General features: G+C 49.5%; 1 protein-coding gene across 1 annotated transcript; it reads right to left on the reverse strand.

Annotated features, from left to right (window-relative positions):
- Nucleotides 1–3,535: 3,535 nt before the first annotated feature.
- RHBG (Rh family B glycoprotein) lies at nucleotides 3,536–23,746 on the reverse strand. The gene is made up of 10 exons (XM_050930528.1): nucleotides 23,514–23,746; nucleotides 14,492–14,678; nucleotides 13,231–13,381; nucleotides 12,531–12,678; nucleotides 11,176–11,342; nucleotides 9,182–9,319; nucleotides 7,907–8,040; nucleotides 5,779–5,900; nucleotides 5,109–5,182; nucleotides 3,536–4,330 (listed from the first exon to the last, which is right to left on the reverse strand). Exons 1-10 carry the CDS (start codon nucleotides 23,701–23,703, stop codon nucleotides 4,256–4,258), a joined length of 1,386 nt encoding a protein of 461 aa, XP_050786485.1. The 5' UTR covers nucleotides 23,704–23,746; the 3' UTR covers nucleotides 3,536–4,255.
- Between the last annotated feature and the right edge of the window lie 1,703 nt (nucleotides 23,747–25,449).

Below are 25,449 nucleotides of genomic sequence, written 5' to 3' on the forward strand. Positions count from 1 at the left end.
CATGCTCCATCCACAGCACCAATTCCCTGCAGCCTTGATGGGCAAGGAGCACCCTCTGCTGGAAGACGACTCCGGATTCTGCAGAAAAGGACCTGGGGATTACAGTAGATGAGAAGCTGGATATACGTCAGTAGTGTGCCCTCGTTGCCAAGAAGGCTAACAGCATTTTGGGTTGTATAAGTAGGGGCATTGCCAGCAGATCGAGGGAAGTGATGATTATTCTCCTCTATTCGGCACTGGTGAGGCCACACCTGGGGTACTGTGTCCAGTTTTGGGCCCCCACTACAGAAAGGATGTGGACAAATTGGAGAGAGTCCAGCAGAGGGCAACAAAAATGATCAGGGGGCTGGGGCACATGACTAACGAGGAGAGGCTGAGGGAACTGGGGTTATTTAGTCTGTAGAAGAGAAGAGTGACGGGTGATTTGATAGCTGCCTTCAACTACCTGAAGGGGGGTTCCACAGGGGATGGAGCTCGGCAGATCTCAGTGGTGGCACATGACAGAACAGAGCGGGGATTTTGAGCAGGGGGTTGGACTAGATACCTCCTGAGGTCTCTTCCAACTCTGATATTCTAGGATTCCAGTTGAGTGAGCAGGGGGAACCAAGGGGGCTGGGTGAAAACATTTCCATTCAATTGCTTTTTATGGGAAAATGGGTTTGGGGCAAAATGAAAACTTTCCTGAAACATGTCTGTTTTCTGTGGGAACGTGGCGGCAGGTGTGTTGGAAAATTGAAAATCTGGAAAAAAATTTAGTTTGGGGCCAAAAATATTCTAGGTTTTGGGGGTTCAATTTTTCAATGAAAAACGTCAATTTTCAGCTGTGGGGAGGGGCCAGGGGAAGAAGAAACGTGACCAGCTCCCAGTTACACTAGGGACAAGTTTGCCCCATCCAGAATGGGGTTTGATTCCATGTGTTTCAGCTGAGGTTGCTGTGTCTCACAAGGCTGTCATTCGCCGCCAGGGCTAGGCAGAGGTGTTCCGGGTTACTTTCCTGTGAGATTTCTGTTACGATTCCTGGTGATCTGCGGAAATGTCTTTCTCTCACGTACTCAGGACACTGCAGCAGAAACATCTGTCTCACTGGCTGCTCCGGGACTCCTCTTTAGGTTCACAGGCTGTTTTGTCACACACACACACACACACACACACACACACACACACACACACACACACACACACTCCACCTCTAGCTTGTGCCACTGAGGCCCGAATCCTCAAAGATATTTAGATGCCCAACTCCCATGGGAGCCCAGCACTTGTAATCCCAGGTTACAAGCCCAAGCAGCAATACCCACACTGCTACTTTGAGCCCCACAGCACACACTGGACGTTGACCCAGTCCCTGCGACTCGCTGTCACAAGCCTTTTGTTGCACTATAGACGTGCTCCATGTGTCTGGGGCTACAGCGTCCTCTGGTGCTCAGTGGCTCAGAAATAAAACACACATTCCTGGTGCGTCCTAGAAGCCATGGAAAATCCCCCTCCTCACAAGAAACCTTCCCTTCTCACCTGAATTCTTTGACAAAAGGGAGCAAAGTTGAAAATGGAATGTAGTTTCATTTCATTGAAATTCTGGTGTGTGAGGTGTGGCTACATTTTTCTGGTGTGTGTGGATTTTCTTCCCCCTTTTTCCCAGCCCCCACTGGAAAAGGCTGAAAGGAAGGGGAAGTCAGAAAATGCACAAGAGTTTGGGTTTGAATTTGTTTCCTTGAAAAATTCTAAGAAGGGGAGGGGGGAAATTTTGTTCAAAAACTTTTGTACAGATAATATTTACAATCTGTGACAAAGCCGTGTGCCCTAGTACACCGTATAACAACACTTAACTCTTTTCATCCATCAATCTCAGAGCACTTTGTAAGGGTGGCATGGGATCACAATCCCCACACTACCTATGGGGAAACTGAGGCACAGACGTGACTTGACCAAGGTCACCCACTAGCAGAGCAAAGAATAGAACCTAGGTCTCGTGACAGTGACTTCCATTGCCTGTCCATTGGGCCACGTTTCCCCCTGAACAAAGAACGAAATATTTCCCCATGGTTTGGTATATCTCAGTCCCCCCCATTGTTTTAAAAACAAAATGATGTATTAATAACCTCCTCATACATGGCGCGTAACAGGGTGCCAGTACATTTTCACCTTCCTCTGCAGCATGGGGCACAGGTCACTTGCTGGAGGATTCTCTGCAGCTTGAGGTCTTCAAACCACAATTTGAGGACTTCAGTAACTTAGACATAGGTTAGGGGTTTGTTATAGAAGTGAGTGGGTGAGATTCTGTGGCCTGCATTGTGCAGGAGGTCAGACTAGATGATCATAATGGTCCCTTCTGACGTTAAAGTCTATGACTCTATGACTCCATGAGCCCCAAGGGGTGCAGTCGAAGGCCTGCCGGACACATCGCTGACTAAACTGGTCTCGTTATACCAGTATAGCCTCGTGTGGATGCAGTTACAACGGTATGAAGGTGCTCTGCATGGCAGGGGTTCTTCACCTTTTTTCTTTCTGAGTCCTCCTCCCCCCCCCCGCTATAAAAACTCCCCTGCCCATTTGTGCCCCAACAACTGTTTTTCTGCATATAAAAGCCAGGGCTGGCATTGGGGGGTAGCAAGCAGGGCAATTGCCTGGTACCCCCATGCCACAAGGGGGGTCATGACGCTGAGTTGCTCAGGCTTCAGTTTCAGCCCCCAGGTGGTGGGGCTTGGGACCCTGGGCTTCAGCCCCATGTGGTGGGGATTTGGCTTTCTGCCCTGGACCCCAGTCTAACGCCAGCCCTGCTCGGCGACCCCCCAAAACCTGCTCATGGCCACCCAGGGGGCCCCAGACCCTTGGTTGAGAACCACTGGACTAGTTATTCCTGTATGGGAAGGGGAATATAAACTACTTGTATGAGGTACCCATTATAGGAGTATCCTGTATCCATTGTAGGGCTTGTACCGGCAGGGGCACTAGAACAATTGGTAGAGGGGGGATGCTGAGAGCCACTGAACCAAACAGTCAACCCTGCCTAGGATGGAAACCGGGCTACAGTTGCTATTTTTACTTCAAGGCACCAGGTGCTGCTGCCCCCGTTCCACTGCCCCTGGGCTCCGGGATAGCTCTGTTTGATTAAAGCAAACCACACCCCAGTTGACATTTTCTGCAGAGCTGGTAGAAAAATCTGTACATCGAGCTGGCCTAAATCCCATTGTCAAGGCAAGAAAACGGGACAACAGTGTGTAAAAAGGCTGCAGTTAAACAGAATTCTGTTGCATCCATAGTGCTTCAAATGGACACATCTAGGCACCTCTGTCTTGGGTTGATGGACCAGCTTCGAAGGCTTTTGACCTGTCTTTCAAGACTTCTTGAATGATTAGTTACTTTCATGGTAGCATCTCCAGGTGCTACTGGAGATCAGGGCCTCACTGGACTGAGTACTGTGCAGACACATAGTGAGAGACAGTCCCTGCCTGAAGATCTAAACATCTCAGAAAGGTTTAGTTTTTAATATAGAGAGGGGAAACTGAGGCCCAGAGGGATTAAGGGCTTGCCTGCATGCAGAGCTGCACTGGTTAAACCAAAGGTGTGGGGTTTTTTTTTATACCAGTGCCCAAGGTTGGATGGAGGTGATCTTTTCACTCGGAGCGCTTTATTTTGGTTTAACTGAAGTCAACGAGGAACAGGTTTAAGATCAGCCACTGATCAGCCCGTTAAACGGAAATAAGAGAATCCATGCAATTTGCATGAGTTCAGTGAAGCAGGTGTGTACACCAGGCCTAAAGGACTGGCCTGATCTCACACCAGGTGTCTGACCGAGCTGGGAACTGAACCTAGATCTCACAGTCTAGCCTCTAAACTGCCATGCATCATTTTTCTCTCGAAAGGAGCCTGGACAGCAAGTGAGACTGAATGGGGTGAAGAAATTATTAGCTCCATGGGAACGTTGATCCTGGCTTCCATTTGCTTCGTATTCCAGGCATGGGACAGATGAGCAGGACCAGTCCTGTCACGGGGAGAACACGCATGGGAATGTAGCTGCAATGCACCAAGAGGATTCTTGCAAGAGGAGGTGGGATGGGGTGGAGACCATGTCCTGGCTTCCCATCACAAGCTGCTATGCCTCTGTCCACAGCTCAGGCTAAAGGAGGCTCTTTCAGACTAAGACCCCTTGCGGTCGGCAGGTGCTCGGGAAATCTCCCCCTGTACTGGATGGCTTGAATCAGGTGGGCCCACGTGGCGAGCAGGCTGAGGTGTGCCGACGCAGAGGAAAATCCCATTAGACACTTGCATTCCTTTCGCAATCCTCGGAGTTCACAGCCGTCATGTATCCGTCCTGATGATCCTCAGGGACCTGGAGGAAACCAGAGACACAGGGTGACATGGGGTATTTCCCTGCTCAGACCAATTGGGGATCATCAGAAACCTTGTGCGGAAGAGATGCTGACAGCCACGAGCCCAGGCATTGATGGTGACCACAATACAGAAAGCGGCACCAGCTGAGAGCGTGTGTTAGCATTAGACACAGGGATTGGGAAACTCTCTCTTCCTATTATGGAGAAGGTGAGTGTTAGGCTGTTGGTGACAGTTTCAGGGCAAATGCACCTATCCCTGGCCCCCTATGGTCCTGGGAGGGGACCCACTTAAAGGTTTCTGGTTCCCAGCCACCATCTCTGTCACAGCTGATTTTTTTTTTTTTTTGTTTCAGTCTCTGGCCTGGGACTCAGTTCCCAGTTCTGCTCCAGATTTCCCCCGCGACTCTGGGAAAACCACCTGGGACTACATTTTCAAGCGCTCCCATTAACAACTTTACAAAACAAAGGCAGCTGCTGAGCGCTTGGGAAAAACCAGGCCTTTTCCCCTCGCTGTCTCAGTCCACATCTGTGAAATGGAGCAGATCATTTTTTGCCTAATTAGGTGGTAAAGCTCATCCGGGCAGGGCCTGGGTCTCGCCATGTGTACGTGCAGCCCCTAGGGTCACGGGGCCCCGATCCTGGTAGTAACTGCTAAGTGCTACGGTGAAATACATCATATGTGGTGCCCCGTCTGCTGCAGCTCTTCAAACTAACCCCAGGGAACGGCGTCTGCTGCTTGGGGCACCTGGCCGAAAGAAAACAAAATCAAGGATTTACCTCCCAGTAGATCTGATCGTTGAAGCACTGTGTGTCTGGAGGGGACCCCAACGACCTGATTTTCAAGGCAGCTCCTGGGAACATAAAAGGAGGGGTGAGGGGGAAAGTTTGTCCCATTCTGCGTTCTCTTTTCAGAGGTGCTGATCACCTGCAGCTCCTCTGGTATTCAGGGGGAGCAGCCAGGACCCAGCAGCCCTGAAAATCAGGCCCACTTATTTTGTTGCTTGTAGTTTGGATGTCTAACTTCAACTACCCAACTTTGAAAACTTGAAAGAGCTGGAACAGATGATGATTTCCCGACGCCTTGGTTTACGCTGACCTCTAGTGGCTGGACAGAGGTTTGACAGTCACTGGTTATAGTATTTAACAGACACTTATAGAGACCTAATTTCGTAGGTCTACGTGTTAAATATCCTCACACCTTCTTGTCAATTGTCTGAAACGGGCCATCTTGATTATCGCTACAAAAGTGTTTTTTTCTCCTGCTGATAACGGCTCATCTTAATTAATTAGCCTCTTAGAGTTGGTAAGGCAACTCCCACCTTTTCATGTTCCCTGTATGTATGCGGAGCAGGGGTGGAGCATTGCCAGGGAAAAATAAGTCTGCCCCTCTGCCTCTGGTACTGTGGTCACAGTGAAATTATGCCCCATCAACAGACACAAAGCTCACCTACGAGGCTTCCTCCGACAACAGCGAACCCCAGGGTGATGAGTAATGCGAAGAGCTGGCAGATTCCTTGGTAAATTGCCGTCCGGCTTCCGTCAGCGATTAAAGGGAACACGTCGGCCATCCTGCAAGAGCCAGGTATGTGTTGGGAGCTCCTGTAACTCATACTGACTGAGGTGGGGCCTTGTCCCCAACGCGTGCCTGAGTCATTTAAGAGGATAAGAATCTACTACTGTTGGAAGTCAATGGAGCTACTCCATTAGCTTGAGCTGTAGCCCGTCTACTCCTAGTACTGAAGGTCACCTGTTCAAACTGCTGATGGGCCACCATCAAAGCCAAATTGTGGGGGCTCAGTTAGGCTCCAAGGACTGATGTTTTGCTGCTGTGGAGCTAATGAAGTCATAGAGATGTAACCGTGCAGGGTTGCCTAGATACAGAAGGGTTCAGAGGCAGTGGAAAGGGTGCAGTGCTAGGGGTGTGGAGGATTTGGGGAGCTGTGGACCGTCCTCCACCTCTGCAGCTCACCTCTGCTGGAACTCACTGTTTGTCCCCTGACAGGGGCTTTTGGGGGATGAATCAGACGCATCTATTGCTGGAGGGGGAGCTTACTGACTGCGGCAGTGGGGTACCAGAGAAGAAGCAGGCCTTACAGAAGCAACTCCACAGCTCCAGACTGGTGCAGGGAAAGTGTTTAGGTACCACAGACATTAGTCCCCAAGGCCCTTAAATATTCACAGATCAAAAAGTGCAGAGGCTCCAATCACGTCATCTTGTACTTGTTAGTCCCAGTAGATGACAGAGGAGCCGGTAGTTGGAAAACACTGGAGATGCGAGCCAGATATTTTCTAAAACAAACCTCCCAACAGATTTGTGTTGTCAGGCGTCAAGTGTGAGCACAGAGGTTAGGCTGACCCGATAGCAAGTGTCAAAAATCGGGACAGGAGGTGGGGGGGTAATAGGTGCCTATATGAGAAAAAGACCCAAAAATCGGGATTGTCCCTATAAAATCAGGACATCTGGTCACCCTAACAGAGGTTCAAGCCCAAAACAGTTCACTCATCCCTAGAGAGTAAGTGATGGGAGCTTGTGAAATCGGTTTTATTCCCGGTCCCATCACTGAGCAGCAATTCCCTTCTCCTCTCCATGCTCTGGTTTCCCCGTTATTATGAATGCAATAATGTCCTTCTCCCAGGGTTGCGTAAGGCAGAACTACTGTTAGTAAAGTGTCGGGGCTTGGAAGGTGCTATTGATGGACTTGAAAGGATTCGATTTTTATCTGTCAATATTGGTGAACGTTGATTTCACCGTACGCACACAGCCCAAAAGTGTATTTCCATCTATGATTGAAATTTACAGCTAGGCAAAGGAAGAAAAATGCAGCTTAAGAACTTGATTTCAGGTTATTGACTTGTCTATTTTGCCATGTGACGCTGACTCTTTGCGCCTTCGAGTTATAAAGCTTTAATTTCCTGTATCTCAGCGTCTACTCTCGTTACCTAATAACTGTCTGACGGCCTCTGTGGTCCGCCCACTGCTCCTAATTTCCCCACAAGTGTGAACATGTAAAGAGAGAACTGGGAAAAAAATGCTTTAAAATAAACCTCTGTGTTATCCATAAACAATATCCAAAAATAGTCGCGTGTTGCTAAGTCTCACTGAAAAGGCCGAGATGTATGGGTTATTCCCCTCCCCTACCCCGAGTAGGGTTGTGAACCAGTGTTGGGAGGAGAGGATAGCAAGTGCCCTGTCCTTTCCATAATGCACGCTGACCTTCTGGTGCTGGTACACAGGTAGGGGTTCTTGGTACTGAAAAGATGGAGAACAGCTGCTGTAGAAATACCTTCTCCCAGGGAATAGCCGAGCAGTGATTCGTGGCCTCTCAGTGGCAGTATCGAGTTAGTGAGCAGAGGACAGGCTGGTGTGTTAATGAACCGTGGGTGATCAATGCCTGGCTTGCATAGAGCTGCCTAGATGTCACCTCCTGCCCACTCCATCCCTGGCACTGGGTGGGGTGCAATTTACGATTGAAATCAAGGAATCCATTGGAGGGGAGGGTTGGAATGAAGGATAGTCTCTTCCCCCCCCAACACACACACACGTGAGTGACACTGGTGCGCCGAGTGGTGCTCACCCGTCCCCGTAGACGTCTTGCGTTGCCAGAGCTGCCACCAGAGCTCCCAGGAGAGCACCCAGGACGCCTGGTATCCCATGGAGGTTGTGAACCCCGCATGTGTCCTGTATTTTTAGTCTGGAGTCCAGGATGGGCTGCGGAGAGCACAGAGGGGTCTGTGAGGACATGAAGGGCTAGAGGTGCGTTCAGGGCCCGGGTTTTGCAGTGTGCGTCTAAGAGGCACGGTGAAGGGGATGGGAGAGCTTAAACCACCTCCTTGGACTGCCTGCCCCACCCCCAGGGGCTGGAAAGCCCCTCAGTGTAACTTGGACATCCCTGGGGGCCTGTCTATGCGGGATGCTTCTTACAGCAAAGTCCAGAGATGGCTTCCTCCCTCCCCCTTGCACGGATACAAAGAGCAGTGTAGATGGTAAGGCCGGGCTTAGGCAGGCAGAGGAAAGACGCACCTGAACCCTGTGGGTATGTTTCTAAGACAAACCCTACACGGTTCTCTGCACACACAAGGTGCAGTGTCACATCCCCGCTGCCGGAGGAGCCTGTCCCCACCGTCTTCCCCCCTGCCAGAGGTGTTCGCTGCCCCCTGCACGTTGCAGTGTGGGTGGAGCTTGCTTTTCGCTGCAGCACGTAGCCACACGTATCCTACGTGCCACCACCAATGGTGTGTCATACAGACATGGTTTTAAGCTCCAGCTGTCCAGGCCCCCCCTCCCCCCGCAGCTCCAGTGTGGTTACTGAGGCCTGGCCTGCACGGCACACCCTAGGCTGGGGGTAGCAAGGTGGAGGCAGCAGAGTGTCTGTCTTCCACCATCCCTACACTGGAGGAAACCTCCCCTGGCCCCAGCTGGGGTTTTAGAGCCTGGTTATGGTGCTCCAGCCCCTTTGAGGGCCCTGGCTGGCATTCTGGAGAAAAGGGGCCTTAATGCCAGTGAGGATCTGGCCCCACGTTAAAGGTCCGTCTACACAGCACGCTCCTGTCCATCGTGGGTCGAGTACATGCACATGCCCCCAGCATGGGTATAACTAGCAGCGTAGGCTGCGAGGCCCCTTTCAGGCAAGTAAAGCTACACCTGGCCTCTGTGGGTATGGACCCTGTACACCTTTCTACGCACCCAAGCTGGGCTTTCCCTGTCTACGCAGCCTGTCACCTCCTCCTGCCAGAGCCGTTCCCTGGCAGGTGAAGCTACGCACCACTGTGTGAACACAGCCTGCTTTTCCCTGCGGCGGGGAGCTCCACGGACCCTCCCGTGCTGCGTCGACGTCGCCGACGGGACTTACCGTGAGGAATTTGAAGCCCAGGGTAGAAACGAGCCCAGCGAGAAACCCGGCAATCATGGCACCGAACGGAGTCAGCATCATCTCGCCTGATGTCCCAACCATGACCCCGCCAGCTAAGGCTGCGTTCTGAATGTGGACCTGGAGGGGGGAGAGAGAGAGCACGGGGGAGAGGAGCTCAGTGCAGACTCCCGCACCCGCCGCTGGTCAGGTGCGGTGAAGGCTGGAAGGAGAGTTGGGGAGAAAGTTGGGAAGAATTTCAAAGTTGTGTCTGGATGGCGTGGTTCAAAACGGCAGCCCCTCGAAAGGGGAAGCCTGTTCACACAGCTCTTAGAAGGCCCAGAGGGTGAGGAACTATCACCATGTTATCTACCAATAGTATTTATGTGGGTCCATCACTACAGTACCAGAGCACCTCTTAGTCTTTAGTGTATTTATCTTCACAATCTCCCTGTGAGGTAGGGCAGTGCTATTATCTCATTGTACAGATAGGGAAACCGAGGCACAGAGACTGAGTAACTTGCCAGAGGTCACAGAGTCAGTCTGTAGCAGAGGAGGGAATAGACCCCCAGGTCTCCCAAGCCCTAGGGCTAATGTCCTGAACACTGGACCATCCTTCCTTGCTGCCTCTGGCAATATCCTTGGGAGACCTTATTGAATTAATTTTGAGTCTCTTTAGGCTCCCTTGTGTTAAACGAATGGCTTATGTGTTATTGTGGGCTGAGATTATATGTAACCTCTCAATGGGGGGAGATATGACATTTTAATGGGGCTTGAAATGGCTATAATGACCAATGTGCCAGACAAGAATGGACTTTTAGAACAGAAAACGCTAAGTGGTTTTCCTGGGGAATAGCTAGGGGGAGATGAATGCAAATTCCCCACCTCCGGTTATGCCAAAACCCAGCCTTTTGAAGCCATGCCCCGAAGATCGCGTCACTGCCTGCTGACCGCCTGGTACGTGAGGCCAAGCTGAAAGGCCCAAGCTGTATAAAGGAGAGGCTGAACTGTTCATGGTGCCTGTGAACCTAGACAGGTGTGATCTTGTAATCACGGGGAAAACCTGATTGGGAGTTTTGAAGGCCCAGCACCACCCAGACCCCAAGGCTGGAGTTCACGTGGCCTCCAGTGAGCGTTGCAGCATGAGGGTAAGTTCTTGTATTGTTTTAAATATGTTTTCCCTGTAATGCTGTTACCGTAAGGATAAATACGCTTGCTGGGTGGTAACAGAACTGCGAGCAATCACGCTGCTCATTGCTTTCTCTCCAGAGGCTGCTTGTACAGCCTGACTGGCTTGCTGGGAATATAACAGTGCAGCCTGGAAAACTCTCAGGCAGGGGTCTCTCCCCAAGCGATGTGAGGGCTGGGGAGCCAGGAGCCTAGACTGGGAGCCCCTGGCGGACCATGACGGGGGAAATACAGGCATCCTGAACTGTGACACCCATAATCCCACCTGCTCACCACCGTTTCCGTCCACCATCTTGGGAAGGACAATCCTGGCGAGGCAGGTCTGCACAAACGGAGCCCCACTTTTGTGCATCTCTGTAGGTTGCCAGGCTCAGGGCTCCTCTCCTGCAGAGTCTTGGGGGTGCGTAGCGGAGTTCACCCGGCCAAAAGACTGAGGTTCTCGTTGGAAGGGGGAAATGTGGCCGGCAGGAGACTTGGGGTCATGGGTGGTGGGTGTTGAAGGCCAAGGGAAGCTAAACTTCCCCTAACCCAGGCCATGGCCTCACCCAGGCTCTGCCCTGAGGCCTCTCCCTCAGTCTTCCTCTCCCCTGAAGCCAGCAGAGGCTCAGGTCCAGCCGGCGGCCAGTGGTGGCTCGGGACAGTGGCCCAGGGACCAGGCCAGCCGTGGGAGTGGTGGACTTGGGGTTCAGATGTGCCCTTGGGAGGAAGGGGTGGGGCTGAGGGCTAGCCTCCCTGAAGCGGGGGTTCACCCACCGCCCATGCTTAGGGGTCATCAGCAAAAAGACAGAGCAGCCGCTGAGTTGACTCACCATGTCCAGTTTGCCTTCCCCATTGATGAGGGCAGACATGGCAAAGGTGGCCAGCGTGCTAGCGGCCAGGGAGAAGTAGGTGTTCATGACCGTCCGCTGCTGGTCGTCGCCGTGAGCTGTAATGGCAGAGTTGAAGCTTGGCCAGAAGAGCCACAGATAGATTGTTCCTGCAGGGGAAGGAATCAGGAGTTGAAAGCAGATTTGATGAAGAATGTTCTGTGAACACTTTTTTCGATGAAAAACGGGTCTTTGACCATAATGAAAATAGTCATTCACGTTTTTCTTCCAGGTTGAAATTTTCCTGTTTTTTTCCATTGAAAAAAACAGAAAATGAAAGACTAAGTGTTGGATTTTGGTTAAATTTAAAACCCAAAATACTTTTACCAAAAATTTTCAGTTTCTGATTTTTCAACAAAAAGTTTCCCTCCACTCCCCCCAAAAAAGTTCTCTAGAATCGACTCAAAATTTGACGCTTCTGATTGGATTTTCAGGTTTGGTTTGACACAAACTTCCCCCCTTCCCTCCCCGGAACTGCTGCTGAGCAGACAAATCAGCTATTTACCCAGCTGTTTGTTGAGAGAGTTGTTTACTGTTTAACAAAGCACTTTTCTAAGTGCCCTAAAATACACAGGCTTGCTTGGATTGTTTTGAAACTTGATGTGCATTGTCTGGGAGTGATGGTCTATAGTGTTATGGTCACCACTTCTACAAGACTCTGATAAATTTTGTACAAAGCATGCCTTGTGAGAGATCATTTGAAAACTCATATCTTGCTGAACATTATTGTCCTGGTAAAATGTGTATCAACATTGTATGGAAAGTTATATGTTTCTACTGTATAACATTGCTGTAACATGTTCCAGAGCTAGAAAGGCAGATCCAAACCAGTTCTTCAAAGACGCATTAGCGCCCCCAGCCAGGTGTTAAAGAACTGTCGCTGGCTTGAGCAGCCATTCTTCAGCAACATGAAGGTGTAAACAAGAAATGTACATGTCATCAGAGAGATGGTCCAACCTTCACCCCCAAGAGGCTACTTGTCACCTGCACCCCAGTCAGGGGTAATCCTCAGAGAGGGGAGGTTGGTATCAGAGAGAGACAGAGGCCTCCACTGCTCATGACATCAACTCTCAAAGAACTGAACTAAGAGGGGATTGGTCCCAGCAGCTGTTCAATGGTCCAGCTGGGTAATGTCACACTGGGACAGGGTTACGGGTCCAAATTTGGGGTCATCTGAGCATGGGAGTCTCAAGATAAACCCCCCTAAAAATACCACAGACATAGTTTTCTGATTCGTCAGATGTTACTTTGGCCCCATCCAGGGCCTCAGCGAAGCAGCGTGTGTTCCAAGTCCTTACCGATCATAGCAAAGAGATCTGAATGGTACACGGAGCCTTCCCTCTGTCTGCTTTTGTCCAGCTGGGGCCGATACAAGACCCGCGAAACCATCAATCCGAAATAAGCCCCAAAGGTGTGGATGGTCATGGAGCCCCCAGCATCCTTTGCCTGGACAGTACAGGAAGCAAAGGACGGTGCTGAAAAGGGGGCGGGAGGTAATTCAGTCTGTACCACTGCTGGGCAGTGTGTTTTCAGCCCAGATGCGCTCAGCAAAGAAATGCGGATTCGACAACAATGAAATGTTTCGCGAATTCATGTCGGTTTTGCCGAATGCTTTGCTGAGCGGGGGAAGGGATGGAGCCCTAAAAAATAGTTAGAAAGCTGAACATTTGATTTGAAAACTATTTTTCATTTGGAAGCTTCCTGGAATTTTTTCTTTTTTTAATTAAAAACCTTTTAAAATGCTTGAAAGAAGAGTTCGTTTTGTTGTGGGTTTTTTTTTAAAGGCGCGGGATAAAAAACACCCAAAAAACCGAGTGAAAATAATTACGTTTTGAATCAAACTAAATGTTTAGTTTGACCCAAAACAATTTTTTAAAATTTTATTTAGCCACTGAACCGACAAGTCGGGCATTTGCTCAGCTCGAAGACCATGTTGTCACCCATCTTAGAAAAGTCCTTCCCCCGGGGAACGGAAGCGCCATGAGGAGTGTGACTTACCCCAATGACACTGAGCAGGATGTATTCATTAATACCAAAGAGTGTGACTTCGAATAAGGCCATCAGCAGTAGCTGGATGGGGCTTGTCTTGCCCAGAACTGCTCCGAAGGAGATCAGGACGGCTCCGGAGCAGAAATCGGCGTTGATCATGCTAGCAGGAATAGTGAAGAAAGTAGAACAGGTTACAGGAGACTGTTACCCCGGGCAGAGTGCCAAACACAAGACCAGTTTCCTCTAGATATAAATGGTGCAGGGACCCTTGCACTAGGGTGAATTTCAGCCTTCAGGTAGGTTAATGGGTAATGGAGAAGATTGTGCACTTGACAGTCTGGGAAATTCACAAGGGTCCCCAAGAGAAAAGCCATTAGAGTGACCAGGCAGCAAGTGTGAAAAACCGGGACGGGGGCAGGGGGTAATAGGAGCCTATATAAGAAAAAGACCCAAAAATCGGGACTGTCCCTATAAAATCGGGACATCTGGTCACCCTAAAAGCCATCCAAAGAAGGAACGGCAGAATCAGTTAGCAGGGATGATTGGAGACGTTGGAACAGAAACGCTAGGCTTGTCTAACGAGTGGGTGAAAGGGCTAAGAACTTGGCTGGAGGGTTTCGCGTCTGTGAAATTATCCGGCCGGCGTTGTGATCTGCAGGAGGCCAGATGATCTGTTGGTCCTATCTAGTCTCAATATAACGAGTGAAAAAAGGCCTTCTATTATTCCATGTATTACAGTAGCCACAACTGAGATCAGAGTGCATTGTGCTAGGTACTGTCCGTACACACAGAGAGAGACGCGCTCTGCCCCAAAGGCGAGAGAAATGCTCTCTTGTTATCCCTACAGTACAGATAGGGAGCCGAGGCCAAGGGAGACAGGGTCACATGGGGAGTCTGCAACAGAACCGGGATTTCAGCCTTGGCTCTCCCATGCCAACTGCCAAATCCGCTTTTGACTGCTGGATAAATGAGCAAATCAGGCTGAGGCAACTAAGCGGTGTTCTGATCACAAGCGTGTCTGACGTGAACATCTGGGCGGCTCCCTGGCCCTGAAAGGAAAGCTCTATGTGTGACTTCACGCCTGTTACCATCTATCTGAGCGCCTCTGAACCTTTATTCCTTGCAACCCCTGGGAGCCGGAGCAGGGCTAGTCCTCCAGTTTTACCAACGGGGAGCTGAAGCACAGAGACTTACCCACCATCATGCAAAGAGTCTGGGAATGAGCCACCTGACATCCTTCCTCTTTGACCCCTGGCTTCCGGCCGCTCACCTCTCTATTCCGATGTGAATCTTGCCATCATGAAAAGAGTGGAAAAAGCCTTGGATCAGCGTAGACCACTGGATAGCGAACGCCGCGATCAGGAAGTTGAAGGCTACGCTGCCAAACCCGTAACGTTTCAGAAAGGTCATCAAAAAGCCAAAGCCGATGAAGATCATGGTGTGGACATCCTGGAAACCTGGGGAAAACATCACAAGTGGATTTGATCATGGGAGAGGGAGAACTTGTCAACACATTTTCTGAAATATTTATTTTACATACACACCCAACTCAAGGACCGACCGATTTTTGACATGCTCCAGGATTGGTGCAAAATAACCCAGGATGGGAGAAATCCACAAAAATGAGTTTTGTTTCCTTTTTTTTTTTTCAGTCTGAATTTAAAACTGCCTTTGAGCTTCAAAACATGTTTAAATTTCCTGTCAGGGCTGGAGAATCCACCCCAGAGGATATAGGTAGACTGCAGTGCTAAGATCATCCTCTCTTCACAAACACACTGAGCGTTTCCCAGGACTGTTTCTTTCCCCTCTGCTTTCATCAGAACAGAGAACAGCCCCCAGCCGGCTCTAGGAAGCCATCACCTAGGGCAAGAGAGCAACCAAGCGACCTTGAGAATTCCCCAAGCACGGACATGCCCCATGGCTCCTTTCTCTGGGCCTGGCCTGTGGAACAACGACCTCGCTGAGTGGCTGCTGTGCAAACACTGGGGCAGCGTACCTCACCACTTTGTTCTGCCGCCGTTCGGGCGGGATGTAAAAAGCGAGGTCCTGACCCTTAGAGAGCCCATGACATCTTTCACAAGAGCTCTGGGGCGTCTCCTGGACAAATTCCAACTGGAGGCCCTGCCCTGCACTCCCCACGTCCTCACTTTCAGGACTGAGAGGTGGCTGCATTTCAGTGTGGGACAGAAGATCCCTGTTCTGGAAAGCGCTTTGGAATTCCTCGGGCTGACCTATGCTACAAAAACCTACGTCCTGGTTAAAAGCAGAATGAACAACATTGCACTTGTAAGAGTGACATTTCCACCCAAAACCTTACGCTGTGTTACTGTGGGAACATGGACAATAATTCTTAGCCACTGGTTAGCACCCCTCCTGCCTAGATCTCCCTTTACAAAAGTGGGGAGTAGTTACAGACCATTGCTAGTTCTCGCAATTTTATCACAAGTATCGTGATCTTCGCTGTTCTTGGTAAAGCCCCAGCTCTGGGATTCAAGTGGTGGTGGGGGGCAGAATTCAAAACTGCTTCTAGCCCTCGTGTCTGCAGAGAAAAGCAAGTGCATCAAGAGCACCTTGAAGGCTCAGAAACCAGACAGAAGATAGAACCCAGAGTGTTTTGGTTTTGTTTTGTTTTTTAATCTTATGATTTTAAGCCAATTTCATTATTAGGTGCCTGAGCCATGATTTTTTTTTAACCCATGTGGAGTTCGCAACACTGTAGCTATTATCTTCATTTAACATATGGGGAAACTGAGGCAGGGGGGAAGAGGTTTGCCAAAGGTCACGCAGCAAGTTAGTGGCAGAGCTGCAAAGGGAACCAAGATCTCAGTGCTCCTAGTCCCTTACTGTAACCATTACAGCAAGTGGGCTGTTTGTCCAGTTAAATCAGCTGTAAATCCAGAGCGACTCCCCTGACTCCAGTGGAGTTCAGATCAGTGTAAATGAGCACAGAAAGGGGGCCTGCCAAGCCACTTGTGGAATCGCTCTGAAACCAGTGAGCCAAATGTAGCTGGGAGTAAAAGGGTCTTATTCTCCCTTGTCCAGCACCTCCTGTTTTCATTCGCACTGACGCGAACCATGTGCAATGCACTATGGGCCTGATTCTCACTTCCACTCTTCAGGTCCCGTTGCACTGATCTGGCAGCGTGAAAGCCTCTTTTACAGGCTAGAGCGGCATGAAGGGGCCTTTGTGTAAACGAGACTCAAGCCATGGGCACTGGGAGAGTATAGAAATGATTGTAACTTACATGCCCTGCGGGGGTGTCGAGGGGGGGCAGCAGAAATTGGGGTCTATCGCAGGAATAGCTGCGAACCGGAGAGCTACGCGAGTACAGGGTCTGCTGCATTCTCTTAAACTCTTCCCCCTTTGCCGCCCCCAGGCACAGAGATCTGCCGGGTGCTTCACCACCCCCTCTTTCCACAGGAGTTAAAACAGCCCACTGAGTGCCAAGATCCTCAGCGGGTGTAAACTGGTGTCGCTCCACTGCAGTCAATGGGATTACGCCGATTAACGCCAGGGCAGCGCCTGCCCCTCCGTCTCGTCACCTCGCCACTGCCAGCGCACAGAGCTCACACTCGACATTTGCAACAGTCACAGGTACAGGATTTCGCACCACCATGTGCTCTGCGCTGAAAGTGACTTAATAAATATAGACTCTGCAGATGCACACGCATTAGGCTCATGATGCAGGAACAAAGCAAGGACCTGGTCCTGCGTTGCCCTGCACCCTGGGGGAGTCCTTTACTCTGGTGTGAAATGGGCATGAAACAGCACCTGCCTGATCCTCATTTACGCCAAGACCCTTTATGCTGCTCTGGCAGGACTTAAAGAGGAAGTAGATTCATTACACTCCCATTAAGAGCCTGCTTCCCTTGCCAGAGCAGCGTCAGAGACCCATGGTATAAAGGACACTCTGCATCTACCACTGTGAGGATAAATACATTAAAGATGACGAAACACTTGGGAGATCTACCAATGACAAATGCTGTCTAAGAGCCTGGTATGACCAGTTATGATTTTGTAACATTTTGCACTTATTTCGTTCTCGTGCCAATAAAAACCCCAGGGGCTTGATGCCGATTTATACCAGGGCCCCTTCACCACACGCTGGCAGCATGCTCACAGGTACTTGCCCCCCCTTCACGCTGCCCGAGCAAAATAAAGAGGCATTAGGGTAAATACCATGCCCGCGGGCGCAAGGTCCAGGTCGGTGGAGAAAGAGGGAGCAGCTACCCTGCAAAGAGAGACCCACGCAGCAGGCCTTGGAGCCTGGGTCAGCTGACTCGGAGTCATACTCCGGGGCCAAGAATCGCAGGATATTTGGTCCTTGAGGCTCTGAAAGCCAGTAAGCGGGAAGGGTCTCAGAGCCCAGGCTCCAGTCTGAGCTTGAACATCTACATGGCTATTTTCACCCCATCATGTGAGCCTCACGAGCCTGGGTCAGTTGACCAAGGCTTTGAACCTCGCTGCTGTAGGGGTTTGGGTTGTGGGTTGGTTTTGGGGGGTGGTCTTGCTTGTAGTGTGGACATAGACAGAGACTCCAGGTCTCACAGCTCAGCAGCATGGTGGAAAGTGTCCTCCTGTGTGTGTAAATGGTCATGGGTTCGAATCCGACCTCGGATGGCACAGAAGAACCTATGAGAGAGGCTGAGTGATCAGAGCTAGGCTGAGAGTTGGGAGATTGATTTCAATCCCCTGCTCTGTCAGAGGCTTCCTGGGGGCAAGTCTCTCCCTGCCTTAGTTCCTCATCTGTACAATGGGGATAGCAGCCCTGCCCTGCCCTGCCTCCCAGGGCTGATGTGAGGATAGATAAACTAACGATTATGAGGAGCTCAGATACTATAGTAACAAGGCCCAGATGTGGGTGTAGAGAACTGTGGGTGGGAAGGACTTTACCCTCCTCCAAAAAACATGGAGGTTTGCATTAATAAAGAAACCTCGTCTAGTTCCCTTTTTTTAAATGTGGACAAGTTCAGCCCTGATACCAAGCTACTCCTGGAAGCAATATGCAACAACTCTGCCAGTGCCCAATTAAAAAAAAAAAGTTGTCTACCTCCGGCTATCTAAGGTCTGGTCTACACCCAAGACGTAGGTCGACCTAGCTCCGTGGCTCAGGGCTGTGAAAGATTCTGTGCCCCGCAGGTCTCCTTAACCCCGGCTGTAGAGGCAACTAAGTTGGCGGAAGCATTTTTCCACCGATCTAACCACGGCCTCTCGGAGAGATGGATTATCTAAACCCCTCCCCTGGACACAGGAAGCAGCCACACGACAGCAGCGCAGCTTCAGTTCTGTGGTAGCATAGACATACCCTAGGCTGCATTCTTTCCTGATAGGAAGTACATGTCTCTCTGTGTTGAATGTGTGTGGGAGGAGAGTGGAGGATGAGTAATTCTCTTTCAGCTCTGGGTGGAGTTAAGAGTTGGCAGATGAACTGGGAGAACCTGCCGGACATCCGCCCCTGCTAGCCTGACTTGCTCCAGCTGTGCGGTTGCCCTGCCTTCACCAACACAGAGCAGGGCAGTTCTCAGCCCTGTACCCACCTACCCCTCCTCTTGTGCAGGGGTTCCATGAATGCAAGAGGTGGCGTGGATGGTGGGCTGTAACTTGCCGAGCTGCATGGTAAGGGGAGTCCTGGAAAGCCAGGAAGTTCCCAAGATTGCTAAGAGGCAGGGTTCGCGGTGAGCTTTTGGTTTTGTGCCTGGAGCACTGTCAGTCACAACTCCCTTTCCCCTGGCGAGAGACAACATAAAAATGACCAGTCTGGCTGCAGGAGTCTTGATCCAATTGAACAATCAGAGGCGTGTCAGACTGGGGAGGAAAGTCAGGCGTGGCTCAGGGTGAGCAGTTCACGTCTGTCAGTTGGCAAAGCTAGCAGCTAAACCCATGTATCCTGAGTCCCAGGCCAGTGATCTGTACACTAGGCAATGCTGCCTCCCTATGCAGTATTGCAGAACCATTAGGCCAACGTTTTCAGAAGTAACCACTGAGTCACAACTCTCTGAAGTCACTGGAGCTATGTTGATTTACACCAGCTAGGGATCTGGTCCAAATTGCCCAAATTTCTCTAAAAATCAGGTACTTGTCTGCACTGAAAATGCTACAGCAGCAGTCAACCACTGTAGATAATCCACCTCCCCAGGAGACGAAAGCTAGATTGATGGAAGAATTCTCCCATTTCCGTAGCACTGTTTACAATGAGTGTTAGGTCAGCTTAACTACACCACTCAGCAGTGTAGTTTTTTTTTTTTCACGCTCCTGAGCAACGTCGTTACACTGAGCTAATTTTTTAGTGCAGACCAGGCCTTAATAAAGACAATGGCCTGGTCTACACTGGAAAATTATGTGTTCATAAATCCACCCCCCACCGGACGTAAGTAAGCTGACTTAAGTCCCCACGTATACAGAGCTAGAAGAAATTCTTCTGTTGACCTAGCTGCCGCTTCTCAGGGAGGTGGATTACCTATGCCAAGGGGAAAACCCCTCCCTTTGGCAGAAGTAGGGTCTACGCTGAAGATAGTGTTTACAGCCACGCCACTGTAGCCTTTCAAGGGTAGATTATCTCTGAGCCCCTTTCACAGCCCTGCAGCAGAGCTCTGTGTAACCCGAATGCTTGTCTCTCTCCCCAGTAGGCGCTGGTCCAGTAAAAGATATGATCTCACCTACCTTGTCTCACTAATATCCTGGCACCGACACAGCTATAACACTGCAAACCTAATTTCTCTGTCACTTGCTTTGCAGTGTTAGTTTCAGTCTATTTCATGCTGCTCTCCTAGCTAATGCAAAACGGGGTGGTGTTTTCATTATTCCTGTAAGTGTCTGATCCGTATCTGTTTCAGGCCTGGCGGTTTCGCTGGCTGCCCTTAGCAATTTGACCAGGGCATCAGGATTAATGACCCTGGTTGATGACAACAGTCACGGGACTTTCCATGCCCATGAGTGGTCCGAGCCTGCGTTTTGCAATCGAGCTCCATTCCAAAGAGCGCCTCTCAGCAGAGCAGTGACCTCTAACCTTGTGCGGGGCTGTCAGTACTGGAGCAGGGAAGCGTCAGCAGTGAAAAATGACGCATTGGATGGTATTTTGATTGGAAGCTCTGCGTTCTGAATTGACACGGCACCTTGCACTGTGGGGTCCTGGTCCATGAGAGGCTCCTGGGTTCCACGGTAATATAGATAAGAAATAGCAATAGTAGTAGGATAGCACTAAATTATAATTATAATTAACAGATCACAATGGAGATTGAAAAACATGTGCCTTACTCAGCCAGAACCTAATCCAAGCCTGTTGAAGTCACCAGAAAGTCTCTCTCTGACTTTCACAAGCCAGGTCCTAAGCCACAAAGTGGTTGTGTCTATGGTTAAATTTATGACCGATCCACACGGGGTATAAATTAGAGCTGGTCGGAAGAATTCCAACTAAACAATGTTTCATCAGAATCGCCAATTCAGTCAAATCGAAAGGTTCCAGGGACGCAGTTTGGTTTCACCGATTTTCCAGTGGGCTAGCGGGCAGCAGGCCAGGCGTCCGGCCCCTCTCCTTTTCATGGACAACTTTGAAAGTTTTTGTTTTCATTCCAAACAGGAGTGAAACCTGATTTTGAAATATCGAAATCCCCCATGAAATAAAACTACTTTCCCTCACTATGTAGATCCCACAGTGGTCCATGATGAAAGCCAGCGTGTGGGAACATTGAACAAAGTTCTGCAGAGAGTGATGAAAATGGTTAGGGGACTGGAAAGATTGATTTATGAGTGACAACACAGTTTGTATTATAGCTCTGACCAGCAGTGATTACTACCAACTAGAGCCCTCAACCAAGACTAGAAGCCAATTGTGCTAGAGACTGTGTGTGCAAATAGCAAGAGATATTTCCTTATGAGCATGTCTTTGCTGCAGGGGGAAAAAGGTGTGTTCTTAACAAGCGTTAAAATCCTAGCGCAGACAAGGTGGGTGAGGTAATATCTTTTATTGGGCCAGCTTCCATTGGTGATAGAGACCAGCTTTCGAGCTACCCAGAGCTCTTCTTCCGGTATCTTCTCTCTGATATCCTGGGACTGATATGGCAACAACAATACTGCAAACAACAATGGAAACTAGCAAGGGCAAGGCGGTTGTAGTTTTGACACAAGTTTGCTGGTAGACTAAACTACAGGCTCCCCTATAGTAGAGATCCCGGGCTAGAAAAGCGTACCGTCTACCTAGCAGCACGTATCAATCCAATGCGTACATAGCTCAGTACAAAGATCTCCTTTATTAGCTTAGGCATTAGTTATGTTGATAAAGGAGCAGCATGCAGTGTGAGGTTATTACAAGAAGCAAGAGATGCACGGCCAAGCGGCAAGTGTTCTCCCGGATATTTACACCCCTCTGGAAGGCTTCTAAATGAACGGCCCAGGATTTGTGCAGTCACTTTGAGTCTTCCCAAAGTTCAGTAGGAACCTTGCTATTTCTAGTTGTGACCTGGTATTTCTGAGGGTTCCTTTTAATGTTTCAACAGTGGCGAGCCAGTATTTCTACAGCATGGTCTGTGGGAATGGGCCAGTCACCCATCAGTGCTTTGAACCGTTGCTTGTCAAGCTTTTGGCCAAGCAAAGCCCGCTCCTCTCTAACGAGACACAGGGAGATTATCTCCATTTTAAGAAGGGAAACCAAGCGTATGTCACTGCACTAAAAAGCCCACAGCACCCACCCTCAGAGTCCAGTCCAGCCCATGGGCTGCGGGGCTAACCATTGCAGGGTAGATGTTTGGGCTTGGGCTGGAGCTCTGGTTCTGAGACCCACCCCAGGCAGGGTCTCAGAGTCTGGGATCCAGCCTCAGCCCAAATGGTAATATTATATAGCCGTGCCAGCCCACATCAGCTGATCCAGGCCAACCATTCCTCAGGTCTTTTATCACAATGTGGACATACCCCAAGGCACAGAGAGACTGAGGCTATGTCTACACTGCAGGTGGTACCTAGCATGGGTACCGATAGCAGTGCAATCCCCCAGAAGCTGACTCAGGCCGCCATGGCTTCGCTGCTGTTGGTACCCAAGCTGGCTGAGATTGGAACCTGCTTATGCTCTGCAGTCACCCCGTGACTGCAGCATAGGCAAACCCGAAGGGATTTGCCCATGGGATCCTGTGGCAGAGCAGGGGTTTGAACTCTGTTCTCTAGCAAGCCAGGCCACTGCCTGAACCACAATTTATTCTTTGATGAGGCCAGGTGGAGCGAACTTCCCCTGTGGTGCTGCAAATTGCCTGTGTGTGATTCCCCGCAACTCCCAGCATTTAAGCTGGCTCTGATCGCTGAAATAAGAACAGATCTGAACCGAGGAATGAATGAATCCTTGAGCAGCCCGACTCCTCCTTTCCAGCCCCTTGACTCTTTATCCACCAACCCTGGCTACCATTTGCAGCTGAAGTGCAGGCCCTCATGGAGCAGCTGCTTAGCAATGTCACTGCACGGCCTGGTGCAAGGGGCTGGGCACCCTCTGCTCCCCCAGAAGTCAATCGCCTCTTTCAGGCTTTAGGTTCCAAATGAGCCTCCAAACTCCTCTGCTTGGCAAGGGATGCCCTGGCACACAGACCCGCCCTTCCCAGAGGCCAGCTCTGAATTGCAAGACCCCGGGAAGGGATCAGCGTTTGCCTTGCAGCTGTGCTGCCCACCAACTCCCGTGAGTGTCCCGCTCAAGAGGATAATACACTGAGTGTTTTTCACCCCAGCGCCCAGCACCGGCCGCGCCAGCTTCTCCCACGCTCTGCGCAATCTTTCTGCACCAAGAAGAAAAACCAAGATGGTGCCAACAGCGGGCACCAGCTTGGGGCATGTCTAAGTTCTTAAATCCTCCCTGAAAGTCAGCATAGCCCAGATTCTCTGGGCCTGTAATGTACACATTTCCGGCAGTGCCTGAGCCACAAAGGATGCTGCTGTTGCTGTTGATTTTACACGGAAAGTGCTCCAATACTACAAGGATGGGCTGAAGATTTATACCCCTAAGACAAATAGGCTGTGAGTCTGATACCCCACTCCGCCGTAGAGGTTCATGTTTTAGGACTGGAGGTCTCTGATTCAATCCCAGAGGTCAGCCAAGAACTGTCATATAAATGAGGGCTCATCTGGGGTTTGAGACCATGGGTATTGCGCACTTGGGACGCACTTCCTCTGTCACAGAGAAGGGCCATGGAACATTTTGGGGGCACATAAACGCTTGGGGTCCCCTCCTACAGATGGCATCTGACTGTGGTGACGGGTGATGCAGGTGGGACCTAGGCTGATGAAGCAGGAGCTGAGTGCATGGGCGGGCTGTACTCACTCGGGTAGCGAAAGTAAAAATCGTTGTCCCGGTTGCTTTTGTTGTGGTGGCTCAGCTCCTCGTGCCAGAGCCTGGCGCTGGTCTCTTGATTGTAGCGGACGAAAACAGCAAAGAGGATGATGGTGAAGAGCTGGAGGAGGAAGCATATTGCCGGGAGCTTGAGACGGAGATTGGTTGCGTGGCCAGACATGCTGTTGAGGTGGAGGAGAAAGAAGTGGGGCGAGAGATGAAAATGAAACTGATCTTCCAACCAGCAGCAGATGGAAGTTAACAAGCTGGGGCCCTTGTGCCAAGACTTTTGTTAATTACTTGTAGAAAGCCCAGCCCACCAGTCAATGAGTTGCCAGCTGTGTCCCTCCCACTGAAACACAGCGCAACTCCAGAGGGTGAGAAAATATTTGCTCCTGTCTCAATTGCTGCATGTTTGCAAGCAACTGTGTGTTTAGGCAGGAACAGAGAAATGTGGAGAGCCAGCTTTGCCAATGGCTCAGTGACTGAGACACCAGGTATGGATTCCTAGGGCCAAATCCCTGGCTGAGGTAAATCAGTTGTAACTCCATGGCGGTCAAAGGAGCTACACCGCTTTACACCAGCTGAGGATCTGGCCCATTGCATCACATCATCATGACAGCAGCTGAGTCAGCCTGTTATGATTCAGAGACAAATTAAATGAGTTCAGCACAACCGTTGTATGTGGGTGACCATTTAAATGCAAGTCCTAGCCCTGAAATAGGGCTAGGGAGAAATGGATTCCGTTAGACTGTAGATTCAATAGATTAGACTGGACAGATTAGGTTATAGAATGGATAGACTGGATTAGATTAATAATACAGTACCTGCCTCGCAGGAGTGTTGTGAAGATAAATCCATTAGCGATTGTGAAGCAATTTAAGACCTACTGGTGGTGAAGAGCATTATACAAGAAAGGGATGGTTGTATTGTTATCTTGTGCTTTTCATCAGTAGATCTCAAAGTACTTTACAAAGGAGGTCTGTAGCATTATCCTCATTTTATAGTCAGGGAAACTGAGGCACAGAAAGGCGAAGTAACCTTGGACAAATCACTCAGCATGCCAATGGCAGACCCAAGACTCCAATTTTCCAAATTGGGCTTCTTTTTTGCTGTCCATTGATTTAGAGAGTAGATTAATTGAATTAGACTAGAAAAGAGATGGATTAGATTGTATTTGGTTATATATTAAATGGATTATTTTAGATTATGTATTAGATTGATTAAATTTGGTATTGGATGTATTTATTTGTGTTCGTGTCCACAGTGAGCTAATATCTAGAGATTCAAGATTGAAGAGATTCGATGCATAAATTTATGGACCAGTTGAATTAGATTATAGATTAGATGGATTAGGTTAGACACAGGTGATAAATTGGTTTCTATTATTATGGAGGTGTCGATCATGACTCCACAATCAAAGCTGAATTGTTTATTGCCCTTAAAGGAGAGTTTCAACCTTTTTATTTTGTATGAAAAATAAACCATCGCGTCCGCAAATTTACAGCTCTTACTCTTTGAGCATAGAATTAATTTTCTGAGAATTTACAAATAAATACATTTGTTAGTTTATTAGTGTAAATTGACCCAAATCTAGATCCTGGAAGAAATTTAGTATCTGTTTGTCCCTTTTTTTGGCCCAAATGTTGTTAACAACAGAATAACACAAACACTCAAGTATATTAACTGGGTGAATTGGATAAATTAGTTTGCAATTTATCTGAATTGCTGTATCTAATTTTTATGACTAGACAGACTACAGGCAGGCTCAGGTCCGGTAACTCTTAAGGAGGTTCCATTGTCAGATAAGGTAGTTCAACCAATCACCACATTGCCTCAAAGGCTAATTTGCATGCAACAGCTCTATTGATTGTAATAACCCACTAGTATGGGACTGGTCAGTTGCGTCGAGTTCTCATTGGTAGGT

This window comes from Gopherus flavomarginatus, chromosome 20, assembly GCF_025201925.1.
Source record: "Gopherus flavomarginatus isolate rGopFla2 chromosome 20, rGopFla2.mat.asm, whole genome shotgun sequence".
NCBI lineage: Eukaryota > Metazoa > Chordata > Testudines > Testudinidae > Gopherus > Gopherus flavomarginatus.

Coding starts and splice junctions, on each gene's coding strand:
- RHBG (XM_050930528.1), bottom strand. CDS start 23,703: ATGTCTGGCCACGCAACCAATCTCCGTCTCAAGCTCCCGGCAATATGC. Junction 8,041..9,181: donor TGGGCTTCAAATTCCTCACG/GTAAGTCCCGTC, acceptor TGCTCTCCGCAG/CCCATCCTGGACTCCAGACT. Junction 5,183..5,778: donor TGTCGGAGGAAGCCTCGTAG/GTGAGCTTTGTG, acceptor TTATGTTCCCAG/GAGCTGCCTTGAAAATCAGG.